The sequence below is a fragment of the Schistosoma mansoni genome, chromosome W, assembly GCF_000237925.1.
Source record: "Schistosoma mansoni strain Puerto Rico chromosome W, complete genome".
Lineage (NCBI taxonomy): Eukaryota > Metazoa > Platyhelminthes > Trematoda > Strigeidida > Schistosomatidae > Schistosoma > Schistosoma mansoni.
The window spans coordinates 27965139-27991198 of NC_031502.1; the positions used below are offsets into that span (position 1 = coordinate 27965139).

A 26060-nucleotide genomic window follows, 5' to 3' on the forward strand; every position below is an offset into this window, starting at 1 on the left:
AAACTGTCATATCAGCTTAGTGAATACAACTAAGAGCAAGGTGAGCTGAAATTTCACAATAGGTCTTTCTAAACTAAACGCAACATATACTAGTCTACAATAATAGGAGTTGACTCAGTTTATATCTATGCGTTAATATATCATGATATATTCTAGTTTCTAAGAAAAAACACCATTTTCTCATTATTTAGTGGTAAGATAATTTCTTATATATCATTATTAAAGTGAATCTGAATTGAACTAAAATTTAGTATCAATATCACCTACATTACTCTTAACGGACTTACAGAACTCAAATGTTTCACTGACATCTGTGCAAAATGCTTTACACAACATCATGCTTAACTAAAAGACAAATAAATAAAATTAACTTCAGAATTCTAAACGTACAATGAAACAAATTTTATATTTACTTCATATTAACTACTCTTGAAGGAATATAATGATTGAAGTTACGTTAAAGTTTATGTCTAAAAACAAGCAAGGAATTTTGTTAGTTACCTAATACTTTGTTCAGCTATCAAAAAATAAAACATCACGACGAGTTCATTCAATGTTTGGTCGTTGGTGTCTTAACATTTGTGAAAAGTAGCAATAGTATATAGTTTTTGTTGACATATATAATGTAAGTCGAGGCACTTACTATTCTCACTGGTTGGTATTGTTAACTGTTTTTGCCCTATCCCCTTTCAAAAAAAGGCAAGTTAAACTTCACTTTTTACAGATAATGTTGACCTAGCCAACTGTAAAATGCATGCTTTTTCTACAAAAAAATTCAATGATATACAAAGCAATTTGATTCCAAATCAATAAATAAATGCCATTCATCAAATGAACGACAGTTGAAATATGGTACTCAGACATTTTCGGTGCATCAATAGACATTGTAGTGAAGCTCAAACACATAAAACTTAAAAAAACATTTACGGTTTTCATCAGTACAGACTATTGTAACATGAAAAAAAGAATTTTCGTATTCTGTTGGAAAACATCATTAGCAAGCTACATACACCATGTTGAAAATAAAAATCTCTATACTAATCTAACTAGCATACTCTAGGTTTTTATAAATATTTTAATACTTCTTGTAGTTTTGTTAACTGAAAAAGAAATATTTAGGTTTAAAGTTACCAAATACGTATGTCATGGTCGACATTAAAAAGATAATGTAGCCAATTAAATAATTGATGTTTTAAAGAAACTTAATTGCGTGCACAGTGAAAAAAAATCTTTAAGTGATCGGCAAAAACATTGGGTGACGAAAGCAAATAAAATCGACTACTTTGCTAATGTGAATACATACGTGAGTCAAGTATTTATCATGCAATCCATTCCTAAAACTTTACCTTAGGCTTATATTGATATATTACATTGACAAACAATTCTAGACATTTGCTTGATTGATAAAGATTTGCAAAGATTTTATCTTAGTTAACCACAAATTAGTGATGACTTTACTGAGTAAAAGTGACGTCGAGACATGTCACTTAAGACTTCCATGAACATAGGTTTAACTAAATAAATATGAATGTACATTCAAATTCAAAAATAGAAGCGCAAAAATAATTTTTCCCAGTATGTAACAAAAGAATTGCATTTACATCTAAAGTTGACATGTTATATAAACATTTAGATATCTTCATATGAATTACGAAAACATCCACACTACATACAAATTAACTAACTGAAGATCACGTTTTTTTTGAATGTGTGTTTAAACAATAAAGCAGGATTGGGAAAATACATCAAGTTACCTTTCTGTTTAAGAGCTTCTAATGAAGATGCGTTCTTCTTGTTGATTGGAGTTCATTCAAGCAAATAAAAATATGCAAAAGCAGAAAAGGATGTTCGACCAAATTTATTACATAACAGCTCCAAAAGAGAAAGCACAACGAGGGCGGTATTATGGAAATAATGCCTGATTAGGAAATGAATGTAGGATAAAAATACAGGTAGCGTATTTTGTGACCTTAATTAATGAACTGAGGTATTAGGTGATATGAATAGATTTGAATGAACAAAATCCATCCCGATGTTAATAAAACCCATAAACAACGAAGTAAAAACACTAATGTTCAGATATATAAATCCACTAAATAACTTAAAGGACACAGTAAAACGTAAATGAATACATTGGATAGACCTATTTTCCCGAATTAGCGTTGGAAATTATACGTTTGACTAATTATTAAGTACACTTTTGCGTTTAACCAATCATGCAACATAATTAAATGGACGAAAGGAATATAAAAACCAGGTGTAACTCTTACTACAAAGATTTAGGCCTGCTTGTTCAGACTTGTTATGGTGAAAGGCCTTTATTCAGAAATAAGCAGTATAAGTCTTAATTTCACATAAATTCATCGCATATGAAGGAATGTTAATACAGAGGGAAATGTGTTGTAGTTTGAGACCAAGTACAATAAGAGTTCCTAGTACTATCAACTTTAATGCTGCAACTAAATAAAAAAGCAGTTTCTTGTATTGTTAGAAGAATATACAATAACTCCTAGAAGAAATCGCATGCTTCTGAAACTTATTAAGCAACTGATGAACAAACATGTTCCATGAATAATGCATGTAATTTTCATATTTTCTAACCGTTAATGCACTGCAGTGACATTACTTGTGGATTAAAATTGAATACCATGTTTTTTCCGTTTTTTTTTGGGATATTCTGATATAAAAAACAATAAATGTAAAATGTTATTCTGACAAACTCTTATGTTTACCGTATAATTCAGTATTTAAATAATGTCTTATATCTATATCTATCAACAGAATATACTCATAACTATTTGAGAGCTGTATATTTAACTGAGTTATGTGGATATAATATGAAAATGATCAACTGTTACGAAAATTACCATAGTTAAAGATTTACCAGAGAAGTCAAAAAACCATAAAATATGTGTTTGATAAATAAACATAATTTGACACCGTTTTTAGAACTGACTGTCTTCAGTTTACGTCTAAAGATACTGGAAAATGAGAAAAGGTTAGCTTTTGCATTAAAACTCTACTGTTTTACAAAAACTACATAAAGAATACACTGCTTAGTCTCTTTTCGGTAAATTTTAAATAATAAAACAAGCTAGGAAAAGAGGGACCATGATGTAATGACCATAAGCAGGTGATTAGTATTATAGCGGTAAAATAGATGAACATTAAGACACATAAAAAATAAGGGATTCAGAAAACCAACGCTAAGTCACATTGTAGAAACGGTTTGAAAATCTGAGTAAATCACATACTATATATTGAAAGTACATAGATAATACAAAATAAATATGAAAATTTCAAAGAAAAATCCTGTAGTTTATTTTGTTTAGTACGTAATAGGGATAAGTGATTTCTTGTTGTCTTTTGTAGTTAGTAGTGTTTGTCAAGACTTGTCTAGACCAATTAGACAGCAACAATTTCAGGTTAAAGCCGTATCAAAATTTACTTAACGTTTAAATTAAATTATTCTTGGATAGGTTACCATGTACACCAAGTGTCATTAGCAGGTATTTTAATGAAAACAAATGAAACAAGAATTTTTTCAAATATTACCATTTACTTCGCTTTAACACGGTCTTCCTCTTCCATCTTTGCAGTTCTGCAAACATTAAAGTTATTTTTTGTGTACAGAAATGTCAGAAATGATTTTTCTTGGTTTGGTCAAAAACTAATAGATCTTAACAATGAAATTAAACTAAAATGGTGCACTGGTAACTCTGGGAAATAAGTTGTTTATAAAGTAATTTGTAAATAATATTACGACCTATGAACAGTTGACATCTAAAATGGGTTTGTTTACCTGTTGAACTGGAACCGAAAATTGTGACATTTATTATCACATTAGGTCACGATACTGATCAAATATATTTGTAATATAACTTCAGTCGCAATGCGTAGATAATAAATTTTATTATAACCATTAAATGAAACGTTCTTGCAAAAACACCAATATTATTACTCTTTATGTAGTATCTTGCAAAACATTCCATGATTTTTCTAATCAACTGCATTATTATTAAGATCAGTAGAAAAACTAATAATCGAATGTAGAAAGAGAATTGTGTTTATTGTTTCAAATGAAATTTTATGTTTGTTATTATTTTGTTGCCTACTATATTTTTATTATTTCTGAGCATAGTTTGACATAGTCAAAACTGTTTCCAGAATTATTGACACTCAGATTTTAACGGTATTATCCCCTTTCTTCACTTAATTACAAAAGCTCCAATAATCATTTCAACATACTTGAATAATGAATGTGATTTATCAACTAAGATATTTCTTTAGATTATTTATCTTTGTTTTACTAAGTTTTAAGTGAATAGCTTAACAACTTTTGTCTCAAGATTAGATTGGTATATTTTTTGAATTTTTCTATTCACCTTTGGAATCTGACGCTAATTTCAATGAGGTTAATACTGAGGAGCCTTAAAATGTATAATTTATAATCATTTGAAATTATTTTTGTCAGTTTAAATGAATTAAAGCAGTTAATTACTGAACAGATAAAAACCAAGAAAATATTTCGATAGTTTCGTTTGTTTTTAACATACTACTGAATAGATGATGAGACAATACAAACCTTTTAGATTATTCTTAATACATGAGATAAACTAATCAGTTTCTGTCATACAATCACTAATTACATATATTTCATTGTTAGAAATGTCAGAGTTATTCCAAGAATACCTCACGTGGAAAATATACAGGTTATTTTACTTTTTTTTATTCATCCAAGATAAAACAAAACGTCTTTACAATCCCACATGCCAGGCTATGCATAAGATTACTAAATTATATAATAAACAAGAATAAAAAAATCTAATCTCATGCACTTCCTATAAAATGTGAGCTGATGTAAGTAACATCAAAATGAAATTAATTACAATCTCCCAAAAAGAGAACTATATGATTAATTTGTTATCCTGAAAACTAATTACTTTTCCCCAGTCTTTCTTCCGTTTGCATACTTTAGTATGAAACTATAAAACAAAACCTAAAGGACTAAACCTTAAACAAGTAAAATAATTATTTTTTAAATAAACTATTTGTAAAAATGAATTACATTTCAACATGAAATCCGAAAAATTAGAGGAAACTTCCATGTCAAATACTTAATAATAAAGTACATCTGAACAAAACCCAGGCTTTAGTAATTATCAGACATATACTGATATAATTATGTAGTATGAACTAAATAAGCGACTATTAGGATAGATACCACAATGAATCTGCAAAGTCGGAATCCACAGACCTATTTATAAGAGAAGAGAACATATGCGGTATCAATACTTAGTGTACATATAAAAATAAGTAAACTAGACACAAATTGTTATCGTTTGTGGAAAATAAGTATTTAGAAAAAGCTCCCCGCAGCGTAAATTACAGTGGCATGTGACGGAATACTATACTGTTTATTGATGGTAAACTCATTCAACATGGGTTGATTAATACAGCATGAAGACAATTTTAGTTGTCAAATAGCCATCAGCAACTTTACACTTCTTGACATTGGTTAGTCATATGTCTTTATTTTTCTTATTGAAAAACCATTGCAGTGACCGAAACTTTATTTGGGCTAAGTCACACAAGCTTTTACGTGTTAAAACAATGGTCGATATTTTGCTTTACAAATGTTCACTGTTTTTAATAAAGTTACTGTGTAAATTTCTTAAATTATATGTTGGCAACGAAATAAATAAATTTATACATACATAATATCTTTATTAAATGTCATTTTTAGGTGTCTTTTTGGCTCATTTATTGATAAAATTATCATGGTTAATTGATATGTGTAATTAAAGTAATCAATGTTTTTGACGTTATTAGCAATATAATGAATAGTTGAATTAATTTCATATTCAACATGCATAAAATCTTCACATTAACGAACAGCATAAGAAAGAGATAAAATAATTATTAAAAATATGTCAATTATTTGTTAACAAAAATAGATATTAGATAACTGGCAAACAACCCAGGCCAACACACAGTATAGTAAGGTTACTGAAACCAGCTTGCGAGTGCATGTTGGAAGCAACATATAATGCTTTTGTTTTTTCCAGTAATAAGTTAACTGGATAGATGTGTAGGTTTATTATCTCACATTTTTAGAAAGCGCCGGTTATACTTAGTTTATCAATCATTAAGTTATTGTGCTTTTTAATTGAAAACCTAAAAATAGATTTTATATATCTTTTGTTTCAATATCAACAGTTTAGTGAAACTACTACTCATGATCATTTAGTAAACTATCTATTAAGGTTCAGTTAATTAGGCTGCGCCAATCGAATATGAAGCATAAAACAGAAGAAAGTGGAAAGCTAAACTGAATATACGTAGCTCACCATTGTTATTGGTTGCAAACCTTCGTAGTTAGAAACGTAAAATGTACTTTAATTATGAAGGTTGTCAAAGTCTGGCTTTCGTTTAGCGAAGCCCTTCAGTGAGAGATACATTGGTTGGAGGCAATGTCTGTGAATTGAGGACAATAGAAGCGAGTGACATTATAAACCAATACTGACTAAGTTATTCTAGTCATATATAAGAAACGAATAGACTCTGTCTACTTCAGCACATAAATTAAATTGTAACCAAACTGAAACCTACGCGAGATCGACTTATCAAACAAGACAGTAAGCTCCGTTAGCATTAGTCATGTGATAGACATCAGTAAGAAAAATTACATATCAAGGTAGCAAACAGTGGTTAGTTGACTGTTTGTTCTATAGCAGTCCACGAAAGAACTAATTATGAAGTAATTTTTCAGAATGATTTATTAATAATGAAAATATATCTGTTTAGTTTTCCACATTATTTTATCTTTAAAGTGATATTTAAAAAATTGTTTCCAAATGTACATAGAGTTGAAACAATGAATAGAACTGCAAGCGAATAGTCCATTTTTTCTTAAAACTGAGTAATTTGGACTTTACTATTTATCTTTTTGTGGAAAAATATGTATCGATAAATTTCACTGTACTTATTGTGACCTCTGTACTTTAAAAAAACATCAAGATTAACCGAAAACGTATACAAATGAACTGACAAAATACAAACCCGACAGTAATCTGGATTAGTGACTATACTATGAAATCATCTAAATCTCAAATTTATATGACTTACTGAGTACTGTACTCAGTTATGCTATTAAAGTACTCAAACGATTCATATTTGACTACGCTAGTTACAGTAATCGGCATTCTTCTCTCATATAATTCCTCTTTGTACGCTATAGTCTATTTCAATCCTTTTATAAAAAGAATTTGGAAGAGAGCTGAATGCTTAATTAGTGTGACTTAAGGCAAATTGATGCATACTGTTGAGATTACACCGACTGGTGGTCATCGCTTAGGACCTTAAACGTATAACCCAGCATAAAATGTCTGTTCTGTATAACTATCCAAGTAATGCAAGAAAAAGATTATTATACGCAATAGACAAGAAAGTACATAGAAAGTTTATAACATATAAACAGTTATAAATAATGAAGAAATATGTTTCGATTGCGTTCAATTCTAGTAACTTAAATAAAACGCTGGGAAATTAATTTTTTATCATAGAAAAGCAATAGTAAATTGAATAATAAGTTATTTTGTTATTCTTCTCACATGGTTTTATATTGCCGGTCACAGATCATAGTGTGATGGATAATGTTCAAGCGTGTGCATTGTCTAGTTAAATTATTTCTATGTAATTGAGATTGTACTACTTAGATTTTTTTCTTGATTCTCATAAACTAAGTAGAACGAATGTCTGAAATTTGATTTCCGCTCATCAAATATGCATGTTGTATATCTTACAACAAATTTTAGTGACACAATCAAAAATACTAATAAAAGGCATATCAGGCTATGGAACAAAGTACCAAATATATCCAAGTCTTCAGATGAAACTTTAATCGCCAAAATAAAAGTCAAAAGTAATAAGGTTTATAATCTGATATATATTTCACGTATTTTTAGTTAAAAAGAGATTAATTTATCTACTCAGGTAACTGTTTGATTTCCAAGGGAGCATTATGAAAATTCGTTTGTGTATGGGTATAACAAACTCTAAAGCTATGCAGAATAATTTTTCAAGTTATACTCTGCACTACAGTATTCGTATATTTTTAAATATATCACCAACGTAAGTTATTTATGTGGTTGTCGAAATTTCTTACATATACAAACTCAACTAAGAAACTTCGCTCAAACATTAGCATCATTTTAACGGCTAGATAACCTCCAATTTTAGTACATATAATCAGATAGTCATAGATTTTAGGAAGTTTTGAACTGTTAATGAATTCATTGTTCTTGTTAAATTAATAAAATTTAAATATTAGTTGAGTTTAACTATGATAAGATGAGAAAAAGTGAGGTTTATGGATTGAGAAGGTATGGGTTTATTTCCTCGGTTAGTTATCTTCTATTTATCAAGTAGCTATTAGCCATGCTACTATGGTCAAACGCTTATTGCATAAATGATAGCTTTAATTATTTACAGTTTATGTTTATTTGGAAGGGTCAGCCATTTTTCTTCCGAAATATATTTAATTGAGACTAACAGATCTACTGACTTAGCAAACTACTGTACGCGCGAACAATCTAAATGTACAAGTTGGAAATGCATGTAGAATCGTAGAAATTTTATTGTGGTGTGACTGTGGTTGCTAATTTTTTCCAATAAGGTCAGTCAATCATATACAACGTAGATTTTGGCACATAATTACATCAGTTCAATTTAGCATACCCTATCAGAGAGATTAAGTCGTCAGGGAAAATATCAGAGTGGTAATGGAGGCAGTAGTATTAGTGTTAACTGAAAACATTAGACATAAAAGACAAGGTTAAAGAAAAAAATGGGTCAGTAGAATAAAAGGATTACAAAGGAATTTATAAAATTAGAATCTAGTTACTTACTTACGCCTGTTACCCCCCGTGGAGGAGCATAGGCCAACCACCAGTATTCCCCATCTAACCTGTCCTGGGTAATCCTTTCCAGTTCTTTCCAGTTGTTATCCATCCTTTTCATATCTGCCCCTATTTCCCGGCGTAATGTGTTCTTTGGCCTTCCTCTTTTCCGCCTGTCTTCTGGATTCCAAGTTAGGGATTGCCTCGTGATGCAGTTTGGTGATTTCCTTATTGTATGTCCCATCCACTTCCAACGTCTTTTCCTACTTTCCTCTTCAGCTGGAAGCTGGTTTGTCTTCTCCCATAAAATACTGTTGCTGATAGTATCCCGCCAGTGATAGAATCTAGTAAATGCACCTAAAACATTGTGAACTGTTCTAACTCATTTCACCCAACTGCGCATCGTAGTTATCGCGCGGACTCACACCAGGTGTTCAGCCTCGGCTAAAATGGCTCAGATCAACAGATAACGACTCCGTATACTGATACCATATCTTGGTTTGGCTGCTCATAGTTTTCTACCAACCCACTTCCACACCAGCTAACGTTGAGCGTCGAGGTAGTTGGTGGATGAGCTTACGTATTACACATCCTAACCAACTCATTTGATTAGGATTGACTACATCATCAATCGACTTGTCATACTTATCTAACCTCAGAGTTGATAATTTGATGGTCCCAATATATATATGAGCAGTGTTCAGAAGGCATTTGTGATCAAGTACTAATGATCTAAAATGTTCTTTCTAAAGACCACTTTCCACCATCATAAAGTAAAACGTCGAACTATTGATCAGTATATTGGTCTTTTGGTTGATAGTCATGTCGTCTACCCCACAACTGACGTAAGTTGTCAAGATCCAGTCAAGTTTGCTGAATCTGGACAGAAATGTCTTCAAGCACCAATCCACCAGGACTGATGGGATGAGATAAATGAAGTGATTAACATGCTGAACTACTTCACAGCTATCATTAGTTTAGGGGTTGATTCTGACCAGTCTTAAGGCAACATTTTATACATAGTGGGAGAGAAAGGCATTCCAAACATGTTATTTAAGGTACTCAGACGACTACACGTTATCAAAATCTTGATCAAACAGAGATGTATAATCATTGTATTCTAAGTCGATAAGTAAGTCAATCTCCTGGTAGGAGATCAACCCCTGTGGTAAAAGCGTAATCTCCAAAATAATATCTATGGCTAAGTTAAACAAATGTTAAGAAAGTAGACAAACTTGACGTACCCTACTCGATACTAAGAATTGTGAAAATATTAAGCTATAAGCTCTAACTTAACCAATAGTGTTTGGGTTAAGAACCTGAGCAAGTTAATGCATTTTGATACTACCATAAGTCCTGTCTATCTATGAAATCGAACGCTACCTTAAGGTCATGAAATAAAATTATGGTTTGGAGTTGGTAAGTATGACCGTTGCGAATATTTTGCCTGTATATCAACGTACAGGAATGAAACCAGCCTAGTCCCTTAACCAACAGTTAAGCGCTGAATGATTATTTAGGCTAATCTTTTAGATGCTAAATAAGTCAGATCGACTGCTCTTTTGCTGTAAGAGGAGGAAGTTTGTTCTTTCTCATGGACTGGGACGATCAGTGACCGAAGCCAGTTAGATGCGATTGCGTCCAGTTCCTAGACGTCAACTAACATCTCAGTCAGTTCAACAACTGAAATGGATCATCGCCTTAAAAGATCTATGTTGTTAATCTATCGGGACCTGTTGCTCTCCCTTCCTATAGATTAGCTATGACATTTCTGAAATAAATAAAAATTGATAAGTATCTACATAAAATACACATTTGCTTGTTTTAATTTTTCCTAATAAAAATAAAAATGTTACACTTCGTTCAACCGTTAACTAGCTACGTTCCTAAAAACACATAGAGAAAGTACAAGTGTTCAAATTACAAGCTCCTTTCAATCCAAGTTGACCAAAGGTTATCTAAAGATTACAACTGAATTTTAATTTGTGAATGAAAGTACATATCAAACTATTGCTGTAACGTATAAACGAAGAGTTATTTCTAAAAAAAACTTAATTTAGACTTTAGCTTTTAAGAAATTACATTATTATTGAATTGTGACTTCCATTTTAGTCCGTTAAATTAGTGGTTAAATTCCATCCATTAACATTCAATATCAAAATAATTCATTTCTTCTAACTTTGAATCTGCACACACGTCAGGCTTAAAATTTATTAAACTTCGATTTTTTCCAATCAAAAGCAGAACAAAAGCACTGAAATACTTGCACAGTCTACATTATTTACTTTTTTTCATGTAATTTTTCTTGTTATTGGTATACAAATTTTGTTCCGTCTAGCTCACAAATTACGCGTCAATCAATATTCTAAAAAATCAATGAGAATTTTAGATAGCACATCACATTTCTCGCCAACATTTTGAGCGAACATTTTAAAATATGATTCACCTATATTTCTTTATTTGAATTTACACTGCATACACTGAATAATGATAAATTTTTATACCGCGAAAATACCTCTAATAAACGAATAAATGAACAGACAAATAATTAAGCTCTAATTTCTGTCAATATCGACTTATTTCTTTTTAATGATTAAAACACTCTGTGATGAAATAGAAGTGTTCATCTATTATACTGAAACAATCTGCTTTCTTTATAAATAGTTAACTGATTGAAGCTCTGAAATTTGTTTTGAAATAGAGAAAATTTAATACTTAGAAGTGAAATTGTTAGTATTTGTGAACTTAGTGTTAAGTTTAAATAATTATAAACGAAAAAACCAAGGGATTTACAACTAGTATTAAAGTAGAAATTATTTAGTTGTACATCGTAACACAACTTATTCCGAATATTATACTAATGACGCTGTATGAATTTAGAATGAAAGCTGACCTGCTCACACGCAAATTGACTAATACCAATTAATACTAAGATACTAGTACCCTACACGTGTAGTAGTTTGCCATTGATTAGATAAATAATAATTACATGACAAAGAGAAGAGAGACAACAGATTAAATCTAAACAAAGTACTTCAGATTACTGTCGTAAATATTAATTAAAATAAGATTCTATGTGTACTTATCTGCAAAGCGAATACTACATAAATGTGAAAAATCTACTAATTTTCTCAAAATTATATTAAACCTAGTAAACAAACCATAAAAGTTATTACTCAAATAGTGAGAATTTGTTTACGCAAAGTAATTTCATTTCAGTGATTAAAGAACAAAAGCATTTCTTTGCATTACGACAAATCAAAATAAATAGTTAAAGAATGATTGATTAATCGGGGATTAGTTTCGAAATCACTTACATTAACACCACGGTTAGTTAAAAACACGAATAAGTTAATCATTTATTGCATTCTATTTCGAAATCTCCCATCAAGTCCTGTCTTTTATCAGAACACAAGATATAAAGGCCTATAGGTAAGTCCCAAAGGTAATATCAACCAAAATGAGAATGGTCATCTGACACATTTTTGTATCTTACACTAGTCTTATTCTATAGCGATGAAATTTGATTAGACCGGAAAACTCAAAAGAAAGTATTTTAAATGTACAAACAAGTAACTTTTAGGTATGCGAAGAACATAGTCGCTTTAATGAGTGTTATCTTGATACAAAAAAAGACTAAGTCAAATGAAAAAAATGAATCATTGTGAAACTATTTGAGCTAATTCGATTCTTATGATAACTAGGATAAATTTAGCAGCATTACTGAAGATCAACGCTATATAACGATTTTAACAAGAGCTTATCTTTTCTTTAAGATCATTAGTCGTTCTGTGATTAACGTAAACTTGTAGACATGAACTGAACTTAGTTACAATAGTAGAACAAGGATTAAAGGTCGATAAAAACATGAACGGAGTAATAAATAGAAACAAATCCCGGTAACATACCACATTAAATATATATTTTGAAAGTTGACTATACTGACTTCTCCTTTACTGAATTATATGATCTACTGATTGGTACTCTCGCAACTAGATCAAACATATCAAGTAAAGTTGATATACAAAGTTGGTCCTAAATATCATGACTAATTCATATTAACGAGTCAGTTGTTCATACCTAATCCAGTATTAACTTCTTACCACTAAACCAATCCAAGCATTTACTATTTACCTTCTACAACCATATTCAACAGCCAACCGGTTAAGTATAATTTTCCAAACTTTTATGTTCATTTAAATGAATTCATAAATAATTCAACATGGTATTATAGTGAGGCGGAATATTGTCAGTTAATGTAATGGTTTATACTTAAAAATTCCACAACACCGGGAAAAGTTTACTTCAAGGTAAATAAAAAGAGTATAGGCGGAGAGTGAGAATTAAAATATACATTAATAAGACTACTGTTATATCACAAAATATATGACAGATGTACTTAATCTAATTATGCCACTTACGGTTCCGAGACACACTAAATAGAGTTAATAATAAATTACAAATATCAGTATACTTTTATGATTAGTATGTTCACTTGTTTAAATCCAAGTTATGACACATTTAATCAACAATGATACTCATTATCGCACAAGTTTTAACATGGCCATCATAAAACTATGAATTATTAATTTGTTGTGTGCCCAGTTGACTATCAGTTACATGATATGTTATGACTGTTTTGCTTCTTAGTTGTTTAACAACCGTACGCTTATTTTTAAACATTCAGTGCATATATATTAGCCGTATTATTTAGTTTTTCATTCTTATTTGAAGATTATCTTGAATATGTCTACGGGAGAATGGGAAGGAGGTTAATGAATCAAAATCGGTAGCAATTTTTTATAAGGTAAGAAATAAATAGACAAACTTTTAGAAATTTTTATTCTATTTTTCGAAGCTAGTGCAGGGTACTGCAAATTTTAATAGTACTTAAGTCAAATATACTAACGAAACAAATGATTCCGTGAAATAGCTCATCATAAAGATGTTTTATTTCTTAGGGCTATCTTTTATAATTCCTGAGTATAACTTTCTACAGCAAATGGGATTTACTGTAGTCTATGACAGAAATCAAATACTATTAAACAGTAATTTTAACGAAATTCTTTATCAGAATACTTTTTTGTCGGTAAGTTCTATCAAATTACAGCTACTTCAGCTTATGTATTTAAAGCACAACTAAAACACTCTTACTTGCTACAACAAGTACGTTTCAGTTATTTTAACTCTAAGATTGAAACCTCAACATATTCACGTGAGTAACATCACATGCATACCACTATAGTAACTGCTTATCTTTTAAAAATTTTGCGTGGTACAAAATAGTTTGGTCATCGTTAGAAACTAACTCATAATTATTGTTGTTAGTGTAATAGGAAATTTAAAAAATTTCATTTATTATAAATTGTCACACATGTGTGATGGCCTTCTGTTCCCTGTCCTGATAAGCACAGCTCAGCTGACAATAATTAATTATTGTGATCTTGCTAAGGATTATATAGTGTTTGGACTAAAGTTTATACTTCATTTGCACGACTCACTGTTCTTGCCTTGAGTAATATTGAATCGACTTGCGATTTGAAGTTACTATGAAGTTATGCAATTTTATGTATTTCTATATTGTTTAACATAAAAATACGGCTGCATAAAACAAGATTCAAACCAATAGTAGGCTTAGGAGGGAAAATGAAACTAAACGTTTAAATTTTACCACTCAAAACATAGTGATTGTACAGTTATAAGGAACTAAATAGAATCGTAATCGACATACGAACAGATATCTATCTCTATAGAGCAAATGAATCCGTGGTCCTATTCAACGTCAACTAGTTGATGGGTATTTATTGAATAAAACAAAGAATTAACGTAATCAGTCATCAAGTATTAGGATTTATTATTCAAGTAATTCTTAATCTACTACTGAGTAGAATGACATCGATATCTTGACTGGTTGATGTATAACAAGAAAATAATATACAGATTATTTCGTAGTTCGATACCTGATATAATTGAAATAATGTTGAATTTGACAGATCACAGGAATGCCGTGGCAAATCTGACATTCTGAAACGATGTTCATTTAGATAAGTCGAAATCTTAAAGTAAATTCTTATTTCACCAACACTAATCAAAATTTGTGATAATGTATTCAGACAAACGAATAAGTAGAGGTTATTGACAAATTTAAACCTGTATTGATGTTGACTAGCTAAAAACACAGTTCTATTTATACTACTCTACTTCTTATATGGGTTTAGATCCTGCTATCAAATATACATATTATTAATGATATTCATCGAAACTAGTTGGATAAATTCTCCTGTGATTTACAAAACTGTCTTCGTAATACATTATGTGATCATTATTATGTAAAGAAAAAAAATTATACCTAACATATTTCTAATGAACTACATACTTCAGAATGAAAAGAAAACTCGTAAAAGCGTCGTACAGGTCAAGAGCAGACAAGTTTGCATCTAACAATAGGTTTGTGTATTTTACAAACACACAAACTTTAAACCTGAAGCATTATATGATGAGTTCTAGAACAATCTATTTTTCAGCCAACAGGAATGAACAATAATGTAGAATGAAATAAATGAGGTCTATTGTTTGGATCTAATCGACGATTCAATGACTAATGTAAGGTTATAGTTATGTTTTTGAGAAACAAACCATAGAGAAGTGTAATAACCATTTCCAATCAATATCTTATTCATAATTCTTAATGGTATACTATGCGAAAAGGCAAGTACGAAGTTTAATTTTAGTGCACACAGTCAATCAAAAAGTCAATAAAACATGTATCAAATATTCATGTCAGATTTCAAATAATTGTAAATACTGGAAAGATGTAAACTAACTGAAATTAATAGTACTATCAAGATAAAGTTAAGTGGCGTTATAACACAATAGAAGAACGGAACCATTGTAGCTAGTTCATGTATATTGGTTGTTTGGACCTTCCCACTGATGTTTAGTACTTCGTTTGATCAGTTCTTTTGACATTTGTGCATCCTTTGCTGATTTCCTCAATATTGCCACTAAGTCAAGAGCATTTTAAGCAGATATCAACGATAGCTAGCACTGGAATCTAGGACTTACGTTTCATCGTGTTTGGTTCTCATCAGTTGAGTGCTCCTGCATCCCAAATAAAGAAACGGCTTTTGAAGCGAACGGTACTGAGTTCAAGTCCTAGGAAGAATATCAACTTTGGAATCCATGTACGTATATCTGATGAGTCACAAATATGACGAAACGCGTGTCCTGGATCCCAGTGCTACCCACCACTCATGTTATAATAAAACTAGGTTTTGAAGTAGATTTTTCACTGATATGAATATCAGCACTGTCATTAAGTACCAAATGTTGCCCATTAGATAATCTTGTTTTATTATGACGGTCAAAAAACAAACTAATATGGAGAAAATCAATATTATTCTCTCACTTATCAAACAAATAATTATCGTATCAGTTTCATGAATTGTGCATGTTTCTAAAATCCAGTCGATTTTCTATCATAAGCACCTGGGTCTTGTGTTGGCCATCCGTTCAATAAAGCTAATCCAAAAAAACTTATACAAGTTAAATAATCAGTAAACTCAACTACTTGGTTCATCCTCAAACAGTGGGGTTTGCACAGATTGTTAACCTCACTAGCTCTTACAGAAACAGTAGGACCAAAGCCGGGTGTATAAATATTCGTGTACTTTCCAATTGAATTAAGTCTTCATAATGATCAATATAGAAAACAAAATATTCTGTAGAATATCTTAAAACGAGGTCAGTAAATCTCGGCGCACATTCTTTTTTTAATTCAAAAACATTTAGTTTTCTCACTTAGGTCAACAGCAAAGAAGGATGAGTGAATCAATTACGTCTTGATATAACTACTTTAGCTCACAAGGTTACTTTGTCTGAAGAACTCTCAATGGAGTTAAACAAATGAACCGTTTTAAGGCTTATAATATTGGTAAACCATGTAGCATTAACATCTAATAAACACTTCCAATTATCAGATTATTATAAATGGACTTTATGTAGTGAAAAATACTTCATCTTTTATTGAGTCTTTTGAACTTGGGAACTGGTCGTAAAATTTTCTGGTAAGTGGCCAGTGTTTCATCTGTTTATTAAACTCAATGAGTAGCATATTTTACTAATATATTCACTATAGCTAGAGATCAAAGGCGTTAAACGAAAATATTTTCTTTCACCCACTGTCTATAATTTCGGATGCAAACTTTTACGACTTTATTTTACATTTATTTATAATGGTTTAATTTCAAAACAACATTTTACTGAGAAGAAAATCAGCTGAATCTGCCATGAAATGAAAAAGTTTATGAAAAGTGATTTTTTATGATACCATATCATGAAACAGACAAAATATGTTAGTTGAAAAAAACTCAGAGGGAAGAGAGGATTTGTAGTCATGTGGTCTAGATAGATTTAGGCTTCAGTATGAAATTTTACCCCTACACGAAACAATGTACATCCCTCTATGACATACGTCAATGTGCTATGAAATTTTTTGGCAAAATATATTGCACAGTGTTCAAATGCTAAAGCTAACTAGTTTGTAGACTATTCCTGAAAATCTCCGAATGATAAGAACTAACTTAACAATCTAAGAGCAGATTATATTATCTTCTTCGCTACTAATAAGCACTCAACAGTAAAGATAATACTGAGACGAATAACTTAGCTTCATCAGGTCAAAACCACACACTAGTTCATATGTTTCCTTCCAACTCAAGTTTATCGAAAGAAGTCACTTATAGTAGATTTGAATCAGTGTGCTTCCATGTTATAATCATGTACCTATTTTCTGAGCACCACTAATTGGCTCGCTTCGTGCACTATAGTTATTGTGTCTTTCAAATTTAATCAATTCCCTAAATCGGAAGAATCATGAGAAAGGTGGATTTTGAAAAAGAGAAGTTTGTTGTCTCGAACATTTCCACTTGATTGTTTAACATTATGCCATTTAAGTAATTTCAGTTGGTTTGTTTTCATAAAAACAATTGTGACAGAAAAAGATTTGGATCTCAGGTGAGTCATTTTGTTCTGATTTTTCAGCTGTGTTTAAAAAGTGAATAGTGAACCACCTAGTGGAAATCACACTTCCGAAAATTTTAGATTAATGAATTCTAAATAGTTTGGTTTGTGTGCATGTCAAACACATAGTTATTCTCTGTTTATTGTCGGTTAACCTACCGGTCATATTAAATTGAATTAGTAGTTACAATAGCAAGCTAATTTCGAAATATAATGTATCATTCCTTTTTTAAGTATTGGTTCGCTAACGATCTACTTGATTTAGATTAGCCGAACTTCAAACAAAATCATTATCGTGATACTTTTATTACATAGTACGTTCTAAAGGTATTTCAATAACCTTTCTAAGATTGAGCATGAAAATACACGAAAGGTCTGATTCATATTCTTTTGCCCTGATTACTTTACACTCCTGTTTACTTAGTGAAAACTGCTTTTTTAATTTATGCTACATGAATTGATTAGCAGCTCAAATTACTTAAGCTTCGTTATGTTGTTTGCCTCCTTTTTTTGTCGAATGAGTATTTGAAATAGAGGAGATAAAACTCTATGTCGGCATGGTCCATTTGAATAAAAATAGCACCACAACTTCTGCTGACTAAATATCAGCTAACAAAAAACTAACAATGAACTTTTGTATTGAATTGCATTTACTCATTTGCGAAATGTGTACTTAAAACTATGCACAATTACAATTCACTTGGCATACAAACACGTTTACACAAAAAATTCAGAAGGTAATAGTCAATCCAGTGAGCCTAAATCTAGAACACCGTTTAAAAAAGGTCTTAATGAGTTTGTTTTGTAAAAAGGTTTTATTATTTTTCTTGAATTTCAAGTGCTCTCATCAAATGATCTTTTTAAACATAGGATTTATGCTGTTCAGTAACAGGTCAAACACAGACATACACAAATCTACAGGTTAACCATCAAGACCAGTCATTCAGTATTATTAGGTAAGTGAAATATCGGTGCTACATGTATTATTTTCCGGAACCACTGAAATAACTACAAGTTCACTTGTGTTATTTTCTAATTTTCTTGCATTGATTGTAAGAAGCAAAATATCGCATTGCAAAGTTGACTTGACCAATGAAACAATGTGGCTTTTAAGCAGCAAAAATTACCTATACAATTAGGTTTGTAGTACACATCTTACAGTCATCACAATTGAAAAAATCTGTCATTTTGTTCCCCCTTTTCAAGTGTGAATAGCCTTCCTAAATTGGATCATTTTCCTACTCGCAATCGTAAGGAAACAAGCTTACTTAATATTTGTTTCTCCATTCGACCTTACCTCCTCAAGTGTAGGCACCGTCTCTTGTATATTCAAAAAGTAGAAAAGGAGCTTTTTATCTTCACTTTATAGGATTGCCCTAACACTTCGACGTCAAGAAGCAACAATGTTTTTGAAATTGTTTGATCTTCCTATCTTTTTAGTAATCATTTTAAATTTTAAGCAGTTGAGAAAAATCACACAGGTGTGAATTCATCCTAAACTTCAAATGATTTGTTGTTTTCGTATGCACACTTTTGGGTAAATTATGGACTACAAACCGTAAAACCCATACCGTTCACTGTTTTTCTGAATATAATTATCGTCATGAATCTTCAGTTACCTTTTTTTAGTAAACATTTTGCACAGCTACTAACAATGAGATAAAAATCATTATTTTAACATTTGACATAAAAATATCCACCGTCTACTACGCTTGTTGAATAGACATGGGAGGAAATAAGTAATTATTAAGGCTAAGAAGTATCTATATTCATAGTACATTATGATAACAAACTTAGCCAAACAATAAACTCATTTTTGATTGCATATATTCACTCATATTCTGGCTACTCTCTCAAAAATTTTACCTACATACCACTACACATGGACATCGGTAATAGCTGATAGGCAATAAATAAAAATAATTCTATTAATTTAGTGTTTATATTTATGTGCATGTTATGACCTTCGTTGGTTATGTAGAGGAAAATGGTTCCCATAGACTGCCGATAACTACTACTGAGAATTTTCGAAAACATAAGAACAGAAACTGGTTTGCTATAAACAAAGTAATGAAAAAACACCTCTTATATTAAACATTTAATGGAATAAATATTGATGAAACTTAGAACATGCGATTTTTATGTTTGAAATAACTTTTGCTTTCACGAGAAACTGGTTAGATAAGATAGTGAGATGAGAAAATTCTATCAAGTATGGAGGAAGTAGTAATAACATCATCAATGGCAACAACCTACATGATGAAACAACCAACTCAGTGATTTGACGATTATGCTTTAAATTCAATCTCTCTTTTTAATAGTGAAAGTGGCGCATTCATTGTACTTAATCAATACTCTCTCGTGTATTTAATATCAGGACCAAGATCATTTCTAAACTTGCTAACATTTGTATCTTCTGGTACTAAAATCATCTGATCCCATCTTCTGTATACACGAAGTATTTTGACACGAACCTGTTCATACACTAATTCTAAAACTATTTGATCAATCTTATACTGAAAACTTGGCTAATACAACTCGTAAAGTGTTCAAAGGCTAGGATAACTTTATTGGTAGTAAAACCCCGAAAATTCGTTGATCTATAGAGAAACGTTTGGTATTATAATGTTTTACCTTAATTGCTTATCAGAAAATGTACTTTTTTGACCATCACACCTCAATGATGTATTCAGCAAGGACTTAGTAGGTCATAATCCATTTTATCGACCTTCCAAAGATCTACAACTTCATTTACTGACAATATATTGGATCAAATTTGACTTCACTTATCAAAATCCACCTTATGAATTCTTTATCCCCGAAAACCTTTCTTGTAACTTAAATTCAAGGTATTGTAAGGATGATAACATGATAACTCAGTTTACCAACATTCATTGGTCAGTGTTAGTAGTAGCATCCTTACGAATATTTTAGGCTGTCTACATAGACTAAAAGGGAGACAAGCGTTAAATCATTTTTCTTGGAATATTTAAACCCTTTTTTAATTAGATCAAATTTAATTTTTCCGAAGACTTGCATTAAGTCACTAGTTCCTTAAAAATAGGGGCTAAGCACAGGAATAATCTTTATCATAGCAACTCGTTATTTTATTATTGTTAAATATACTAAGTTCTCTAGAAAATTAACTTACCTAATGCTTGAAGTTAGATACTATTAAAAAATGCCTAGCTCAGAGTAAACCTGATGACTGGTTAATCACAGTAGATGAATCAATGATTACAAACCATTGAATGTAATTTGGTAATATTGCTCAATTAACTGTCCTTTATATAGTTTGTACTTAGTTTTGAGTATTTGAATATCTTGTCTCGCTCAGGTGCTTATCACGAAAACATTGTCCTAATACCTGTAGTGCCGAGTTTCATAAATATAAACCTGATGAGCCTGACGGATTTTCACGAATGGAAAAATACATTCTCAGTTAGAATCAGCAAGGGCAAAACCGATATCTAACAGAGCTGTAATTTCATTACCGCAAGTCATCCAATATGAAGTCGATTCCATTTCCCGCCGATTTCTTTAACTAGGTGCCAAGGAAATGCTTATGCTACGTCGAGTTACTTAGGTTTGATGTCAGATTACAACTTGGTCTATAAAGTTGGACTGGGACGGGACTACGCAAATGTGACACTAGTAACTGCGAAAAGGTCAGTCGTGGCGACGCGATAAAGTAGATGATATTTATCAAAAGTGAACCTAAAAATAGAAACTCGGTTGCCTTAACGCTGAAAACAGTGATCTTTTATTAGGCAATAACAATTTCTTTATTAACCGTTTTCTTTAGAGACCATAAAGTATGGAAAACGTCTTAATTATGCCTGACTTAAGTAATCAAGTCGGTCTACTTAAAGATTGTCTTAACAAAAAGTGGTATTTAACACACTATTTTTACACAAATAATTCTATTCTGTGACGGACAGAAGTTGCACCCGAATGGAATATTTAGAATCGTTCACTGAGATTCTTTAAAACACGGATTTCAATAAGCATTTTCATATTTGTTTGTCTTAAATATAAATGGTAAGCATATGTGAAAACTAAATAGTCTCTAACCCAATAATCTTTCATATACTTACTCATATATTCATGCATTTAAGATGAATATATAAAAATACTATTGAAAATGGAAATGTATACAATAAGATAAATAGAAGTAGTTACGATATGATTTAACATTGGTCGAGTGCAGAGGACTTGGTTGTTATGAAATTGATCGTGACGACTTATAAACTTGAGTTATTTTCTAATATTATCTGACTAAACTTCTTTTAGGAAATCAAAATACATATATAACTCTTGAAATTTTAGACAGTGAATTTTGCTTACCGAATTTTTACTTGAAGAAAATATCTCTTCAGAAGCGCTTGCTTATAAATGTTGTTTTCGCTGAAGAGACATATATATACTTATCAAGACATGGGAAGTGATAATGAAAGACTAGGAAACGTCGAGAAGTTTCACTAACCTTTCAACAGTTTGTGATGCCGAATTGAGGAAAATAAACTTTTTACTGTTTATCTAGAACCCAGAAATTTACTTGTAACTTTTTTATTTGATGTTTTATGTTTGGCAGTTGGCTGATAAACAAACGTTTAACGTGAGACGTTTCCCGACTTAATTAAAATCTATTATACAAATGTCAATATTGAGCGCTGAGATTTCGTCATTTTGCAGTCTTCTGCAGTTTAAACAATTTTTTAAAACATTCTCGTGCTTAATTAAGGCTTTTCAAAGGAATAAAATATTTAGGTATTGATAAAAATGGACGGATAAACTTTTAGTACAACTCAACTTTTAAACAACTATGACGAAATGATCCGCTGTTTTTTTCAACTATTTCGGAAAAGAATTGTATAGTTATCATATGGCATCAGAGTGCTGTGCAAACGCATTGTATTTCCCTTTGTTTGTTACATATTAGTCAGCAGTAAAGCAAAAAATTAAAACGTCCCTTAAAATAATCTTTGTTTAAACCTGACACAGTTATTCCGGACCAATGAAAATGATTACTTCCTGCAATACAACACACATGTTTAAAGTAAAGTAGCTAAGCCAGATAAATGGTAGTGGTGTATGGATGATAAATATTCATCCAGGATAAACATATGCTAAATGAGGAAAAGTGTTGAATAGCGTAAATGCTATGCTTGTTGATCATAATCATCACATGAACTAATAGACTTTAAAATAATTAATTGCAAAAAGGTGTTATTAAACGCCTTAACAAACGGGTAATTGAAAACGTGTGTATACTTTCGAGACATTTTCGAATATTTTACTCTTAAGTTTATGGATGATGTTGATCTTTCGAGTGTCTCTGCTAAAACTTTTGTTCTGGGTCAAATTCTATATATATCTGCTTGACCTGAACAAATGAAAGCGCTCAAAGTTAGTGTTGAAATTTAAATTATGATAAACAACGTGATAAATAATCCGGGTTCTAATTATCTGACAAGCAATAGAAAGCAATACTTATTTGTGGTACCGAAGTTTCACGGAACCATTAGCAAACGAATGATACAAAAAGGTTTGTAACTTTACAGATTCTCTACGCAAAGCAAGATGCAAAGATGTACAATGCTGTCACTGTTTTTAAAAACAGAACTGCTCATTATTTTATAACACTAGTAACTGATAAACAGCACCAGGCAAGGTCTCATATCCTGTCAGGTATTTCGGTAGGTTTAGTCAGCTGTTAGGCTAGAGCCCATTAAGGGCTCATAGTTAATCCGATTATGGATCTGTTTTATCTTACAACACAAAGTAAGTTACTCTTAAAGTACTAGTAATATTAATAGAAGTCGTGTCTAAGTTAAATCGTCTAGACTGGATTAAATACTCAAACCTTGGTTAATGTGAGATATACCCGCATACATAACATGTGGTAGTTGGCAATATTCATTGTATCCAACATGAATATGCAAGGCTATTTTGCGACCTCATTGTTTAGTCATTGTAAGTGAAGCTGATTGGACTCATTATGTTCATATGATATTAAATATTTTTGCGAGATTTCATCTAGGTTTGTGTGAACATTTTGAGCAACCGACCTGCTATCAAAGTAACAGAATATTCATTCTTCTACTGTTACCAGGCAGCCAAATACAGGATTTCCTATAAAATCACAATATCTGGAAAAGACATATTTCGAAATCTTGGGATGCTTTATGAAAATGCGTACAACTTCTTCAAATGTTTCCTCTGCGTCCTAGAACTTACCTCCTGAAAGAATTTTTACTCGCTTGTTTGTAGAACCCTAAGCATTAATCAAAATAGTATACAATATCACCTTGCCTTCATTGCATGTCCTATCTTTAAAAATTCTGATTGGAGAATCTTTCAAAAAATTAAACATAGATGTCTCCAGAACAAGTATCTTCTGCTCATTGTATTGTATTTTAACGCCAGCTCATTTGCTAACCATTACATTTACATTCACGTGGATTAGCCGATCTTTACTTATATTCTTTTCCATTCTAATTTCTTTGTGCCCTAACTTTTAAGTTAGTTAGAGGCTTTGAATGATCTTGGTGACTTGTTGGTTGTGTTGTTTATCAACGCGCTTAACAATACAGTAAATAAAAAGTTAGACGTAAGAAAAGCTTTAGAGAATTTGGTTAAAATCATTTTCACGTTGAAATGATAATGAAATGGTTAAAAGCATATGACATCTTTAGAATATCCCCTAAGAGACAATCTACCTAAGTTAAAAGATATCAAATTTACCAAAACTACCTACTGGTGGATCAATCACTACGGTGTGATTTACTGCATCTAAATGAATACACCACTAATATAAATAAAGCTCGCACAATGTAGGTTTACAAAATTTTAAAATTAGTATAACTATAAATAATAATATATAGCTAAACGTGGGATTTTCTAGAAAATCACAGGGCTATAAAAAGAGGAAGCATAGGGAAACGCTGTCATACTATAAAATATTTGAGTTGTCAAGGTCATCTGTTTCATGATCTTAAGAGAGTGCTGGATGTAGATACTTTTTTCTTATATACAACATCTCTAAAGATGCATCAAGCTAAGTTTCATCCAAACAATGAAGCCTAAGTTTCTTAGAATACAGGTAATGAACTTCTCGATAATGATTTGAAACAACAAGAACTCACCCTCCTCACAATCTCCACGTAGAGTAGCATCAAGTAGTACGCAGTTATCGGTGAATTTAACATTTAAACGATGTGCTTTGTGGGGACGAATTTTCTTTGGATGTTTGTCTGATACCTGCATCTGTCGTTCATAATTCCTCCAGTTTTCAAGCTGCAACTGGCGATTAGCTTTAGCAGCTTCAATCCTCTTCATATCTAAAGCTGGAGAGCCATTTTGTAAATGATTCATTGTGGCCACTTTAGTCCTTTGCTTGCGGATCGACTCAATTTATATGAAATTTGTTATGAAGAGAAGATTAACTGATAATTCATATGATCTAGCGAAAAGAAAACACTAATTCAAAATATCGCAACTGTGTTTAGTTGAGATATTGCCTTATTCTAAGAAATTAATATTGAAAGCCATTCACAGTTAAAAAGGGTAGAATAGGATATTACAAAACATCTTTATTACATACCAACCGCTGATTTTGCATGACATAGTCTACAGATTGATATTGGTATTCATTAAGGTTTGAACTTTCATTAATTACACATACGAGTGGCAACCTAAGTTGATGTTTGAATAATCAAAAGATTCAGTCATCAGTAATAAGGATAGAAGGTCAATGCTTGTGTTAAATCTTACAGTTTACTTTCTAGTGAAGGTTCATCTTCTCCTTGGAATGTTCATTTATGGGGATGATACCACTTGTTTGACTAAAGCATGCCAGTCATTGACCACTAAATGAGATAAATTGAACCCTACTCTGATTTTAATAAATCATGATTTCCGAGCCTTCTTTCTGTAGCCTTAAAGATTATTAGTGTTGAAAGGAGGGAAAAGATGAGATATATTGACACACAAATCGTAATTAAAATCACTGAAAGCTATAATAAGGTCACCTCACTGTTTACTATAAGATAAAGGGTATTATTGCAGATAGATAGTTGATCCTATCCTGTTATTATTGCCCTTATTGATTCTCAGTTACCAAACACTCATTTATGA

The 26060-nt window shown here is 31.2% G+C and overlaps 1 protein-coding gene across 1 annotated transcript in view; it reads right to left on the bottom strand.

Annotated features, from left to right (window-relative positions):
- Positions 1-25409, bottom strand: part of Smp_174110 (putative protein phosphatase 1 regulatory inhibitor subunit 16a) — a gene marked incomplete at its 3' end in the record, with an annotated part of 76499 nt that extends 51090 nt beyond the window's left edge. The window contains exon 1 of the mRNA XM_018789217.1: positions 25070-25409. Within this exon, the coding sequence (XP_018654683.1) occupies positions 25070-25298 (229 nt within the window). The 5' untranslated portion in view covers positions 25299-25409. The remainder of the gene's footprint in view (positions 1-25069) is intronic.
- Positions 25410-26060: the final 651 nt, after the last annotated feature.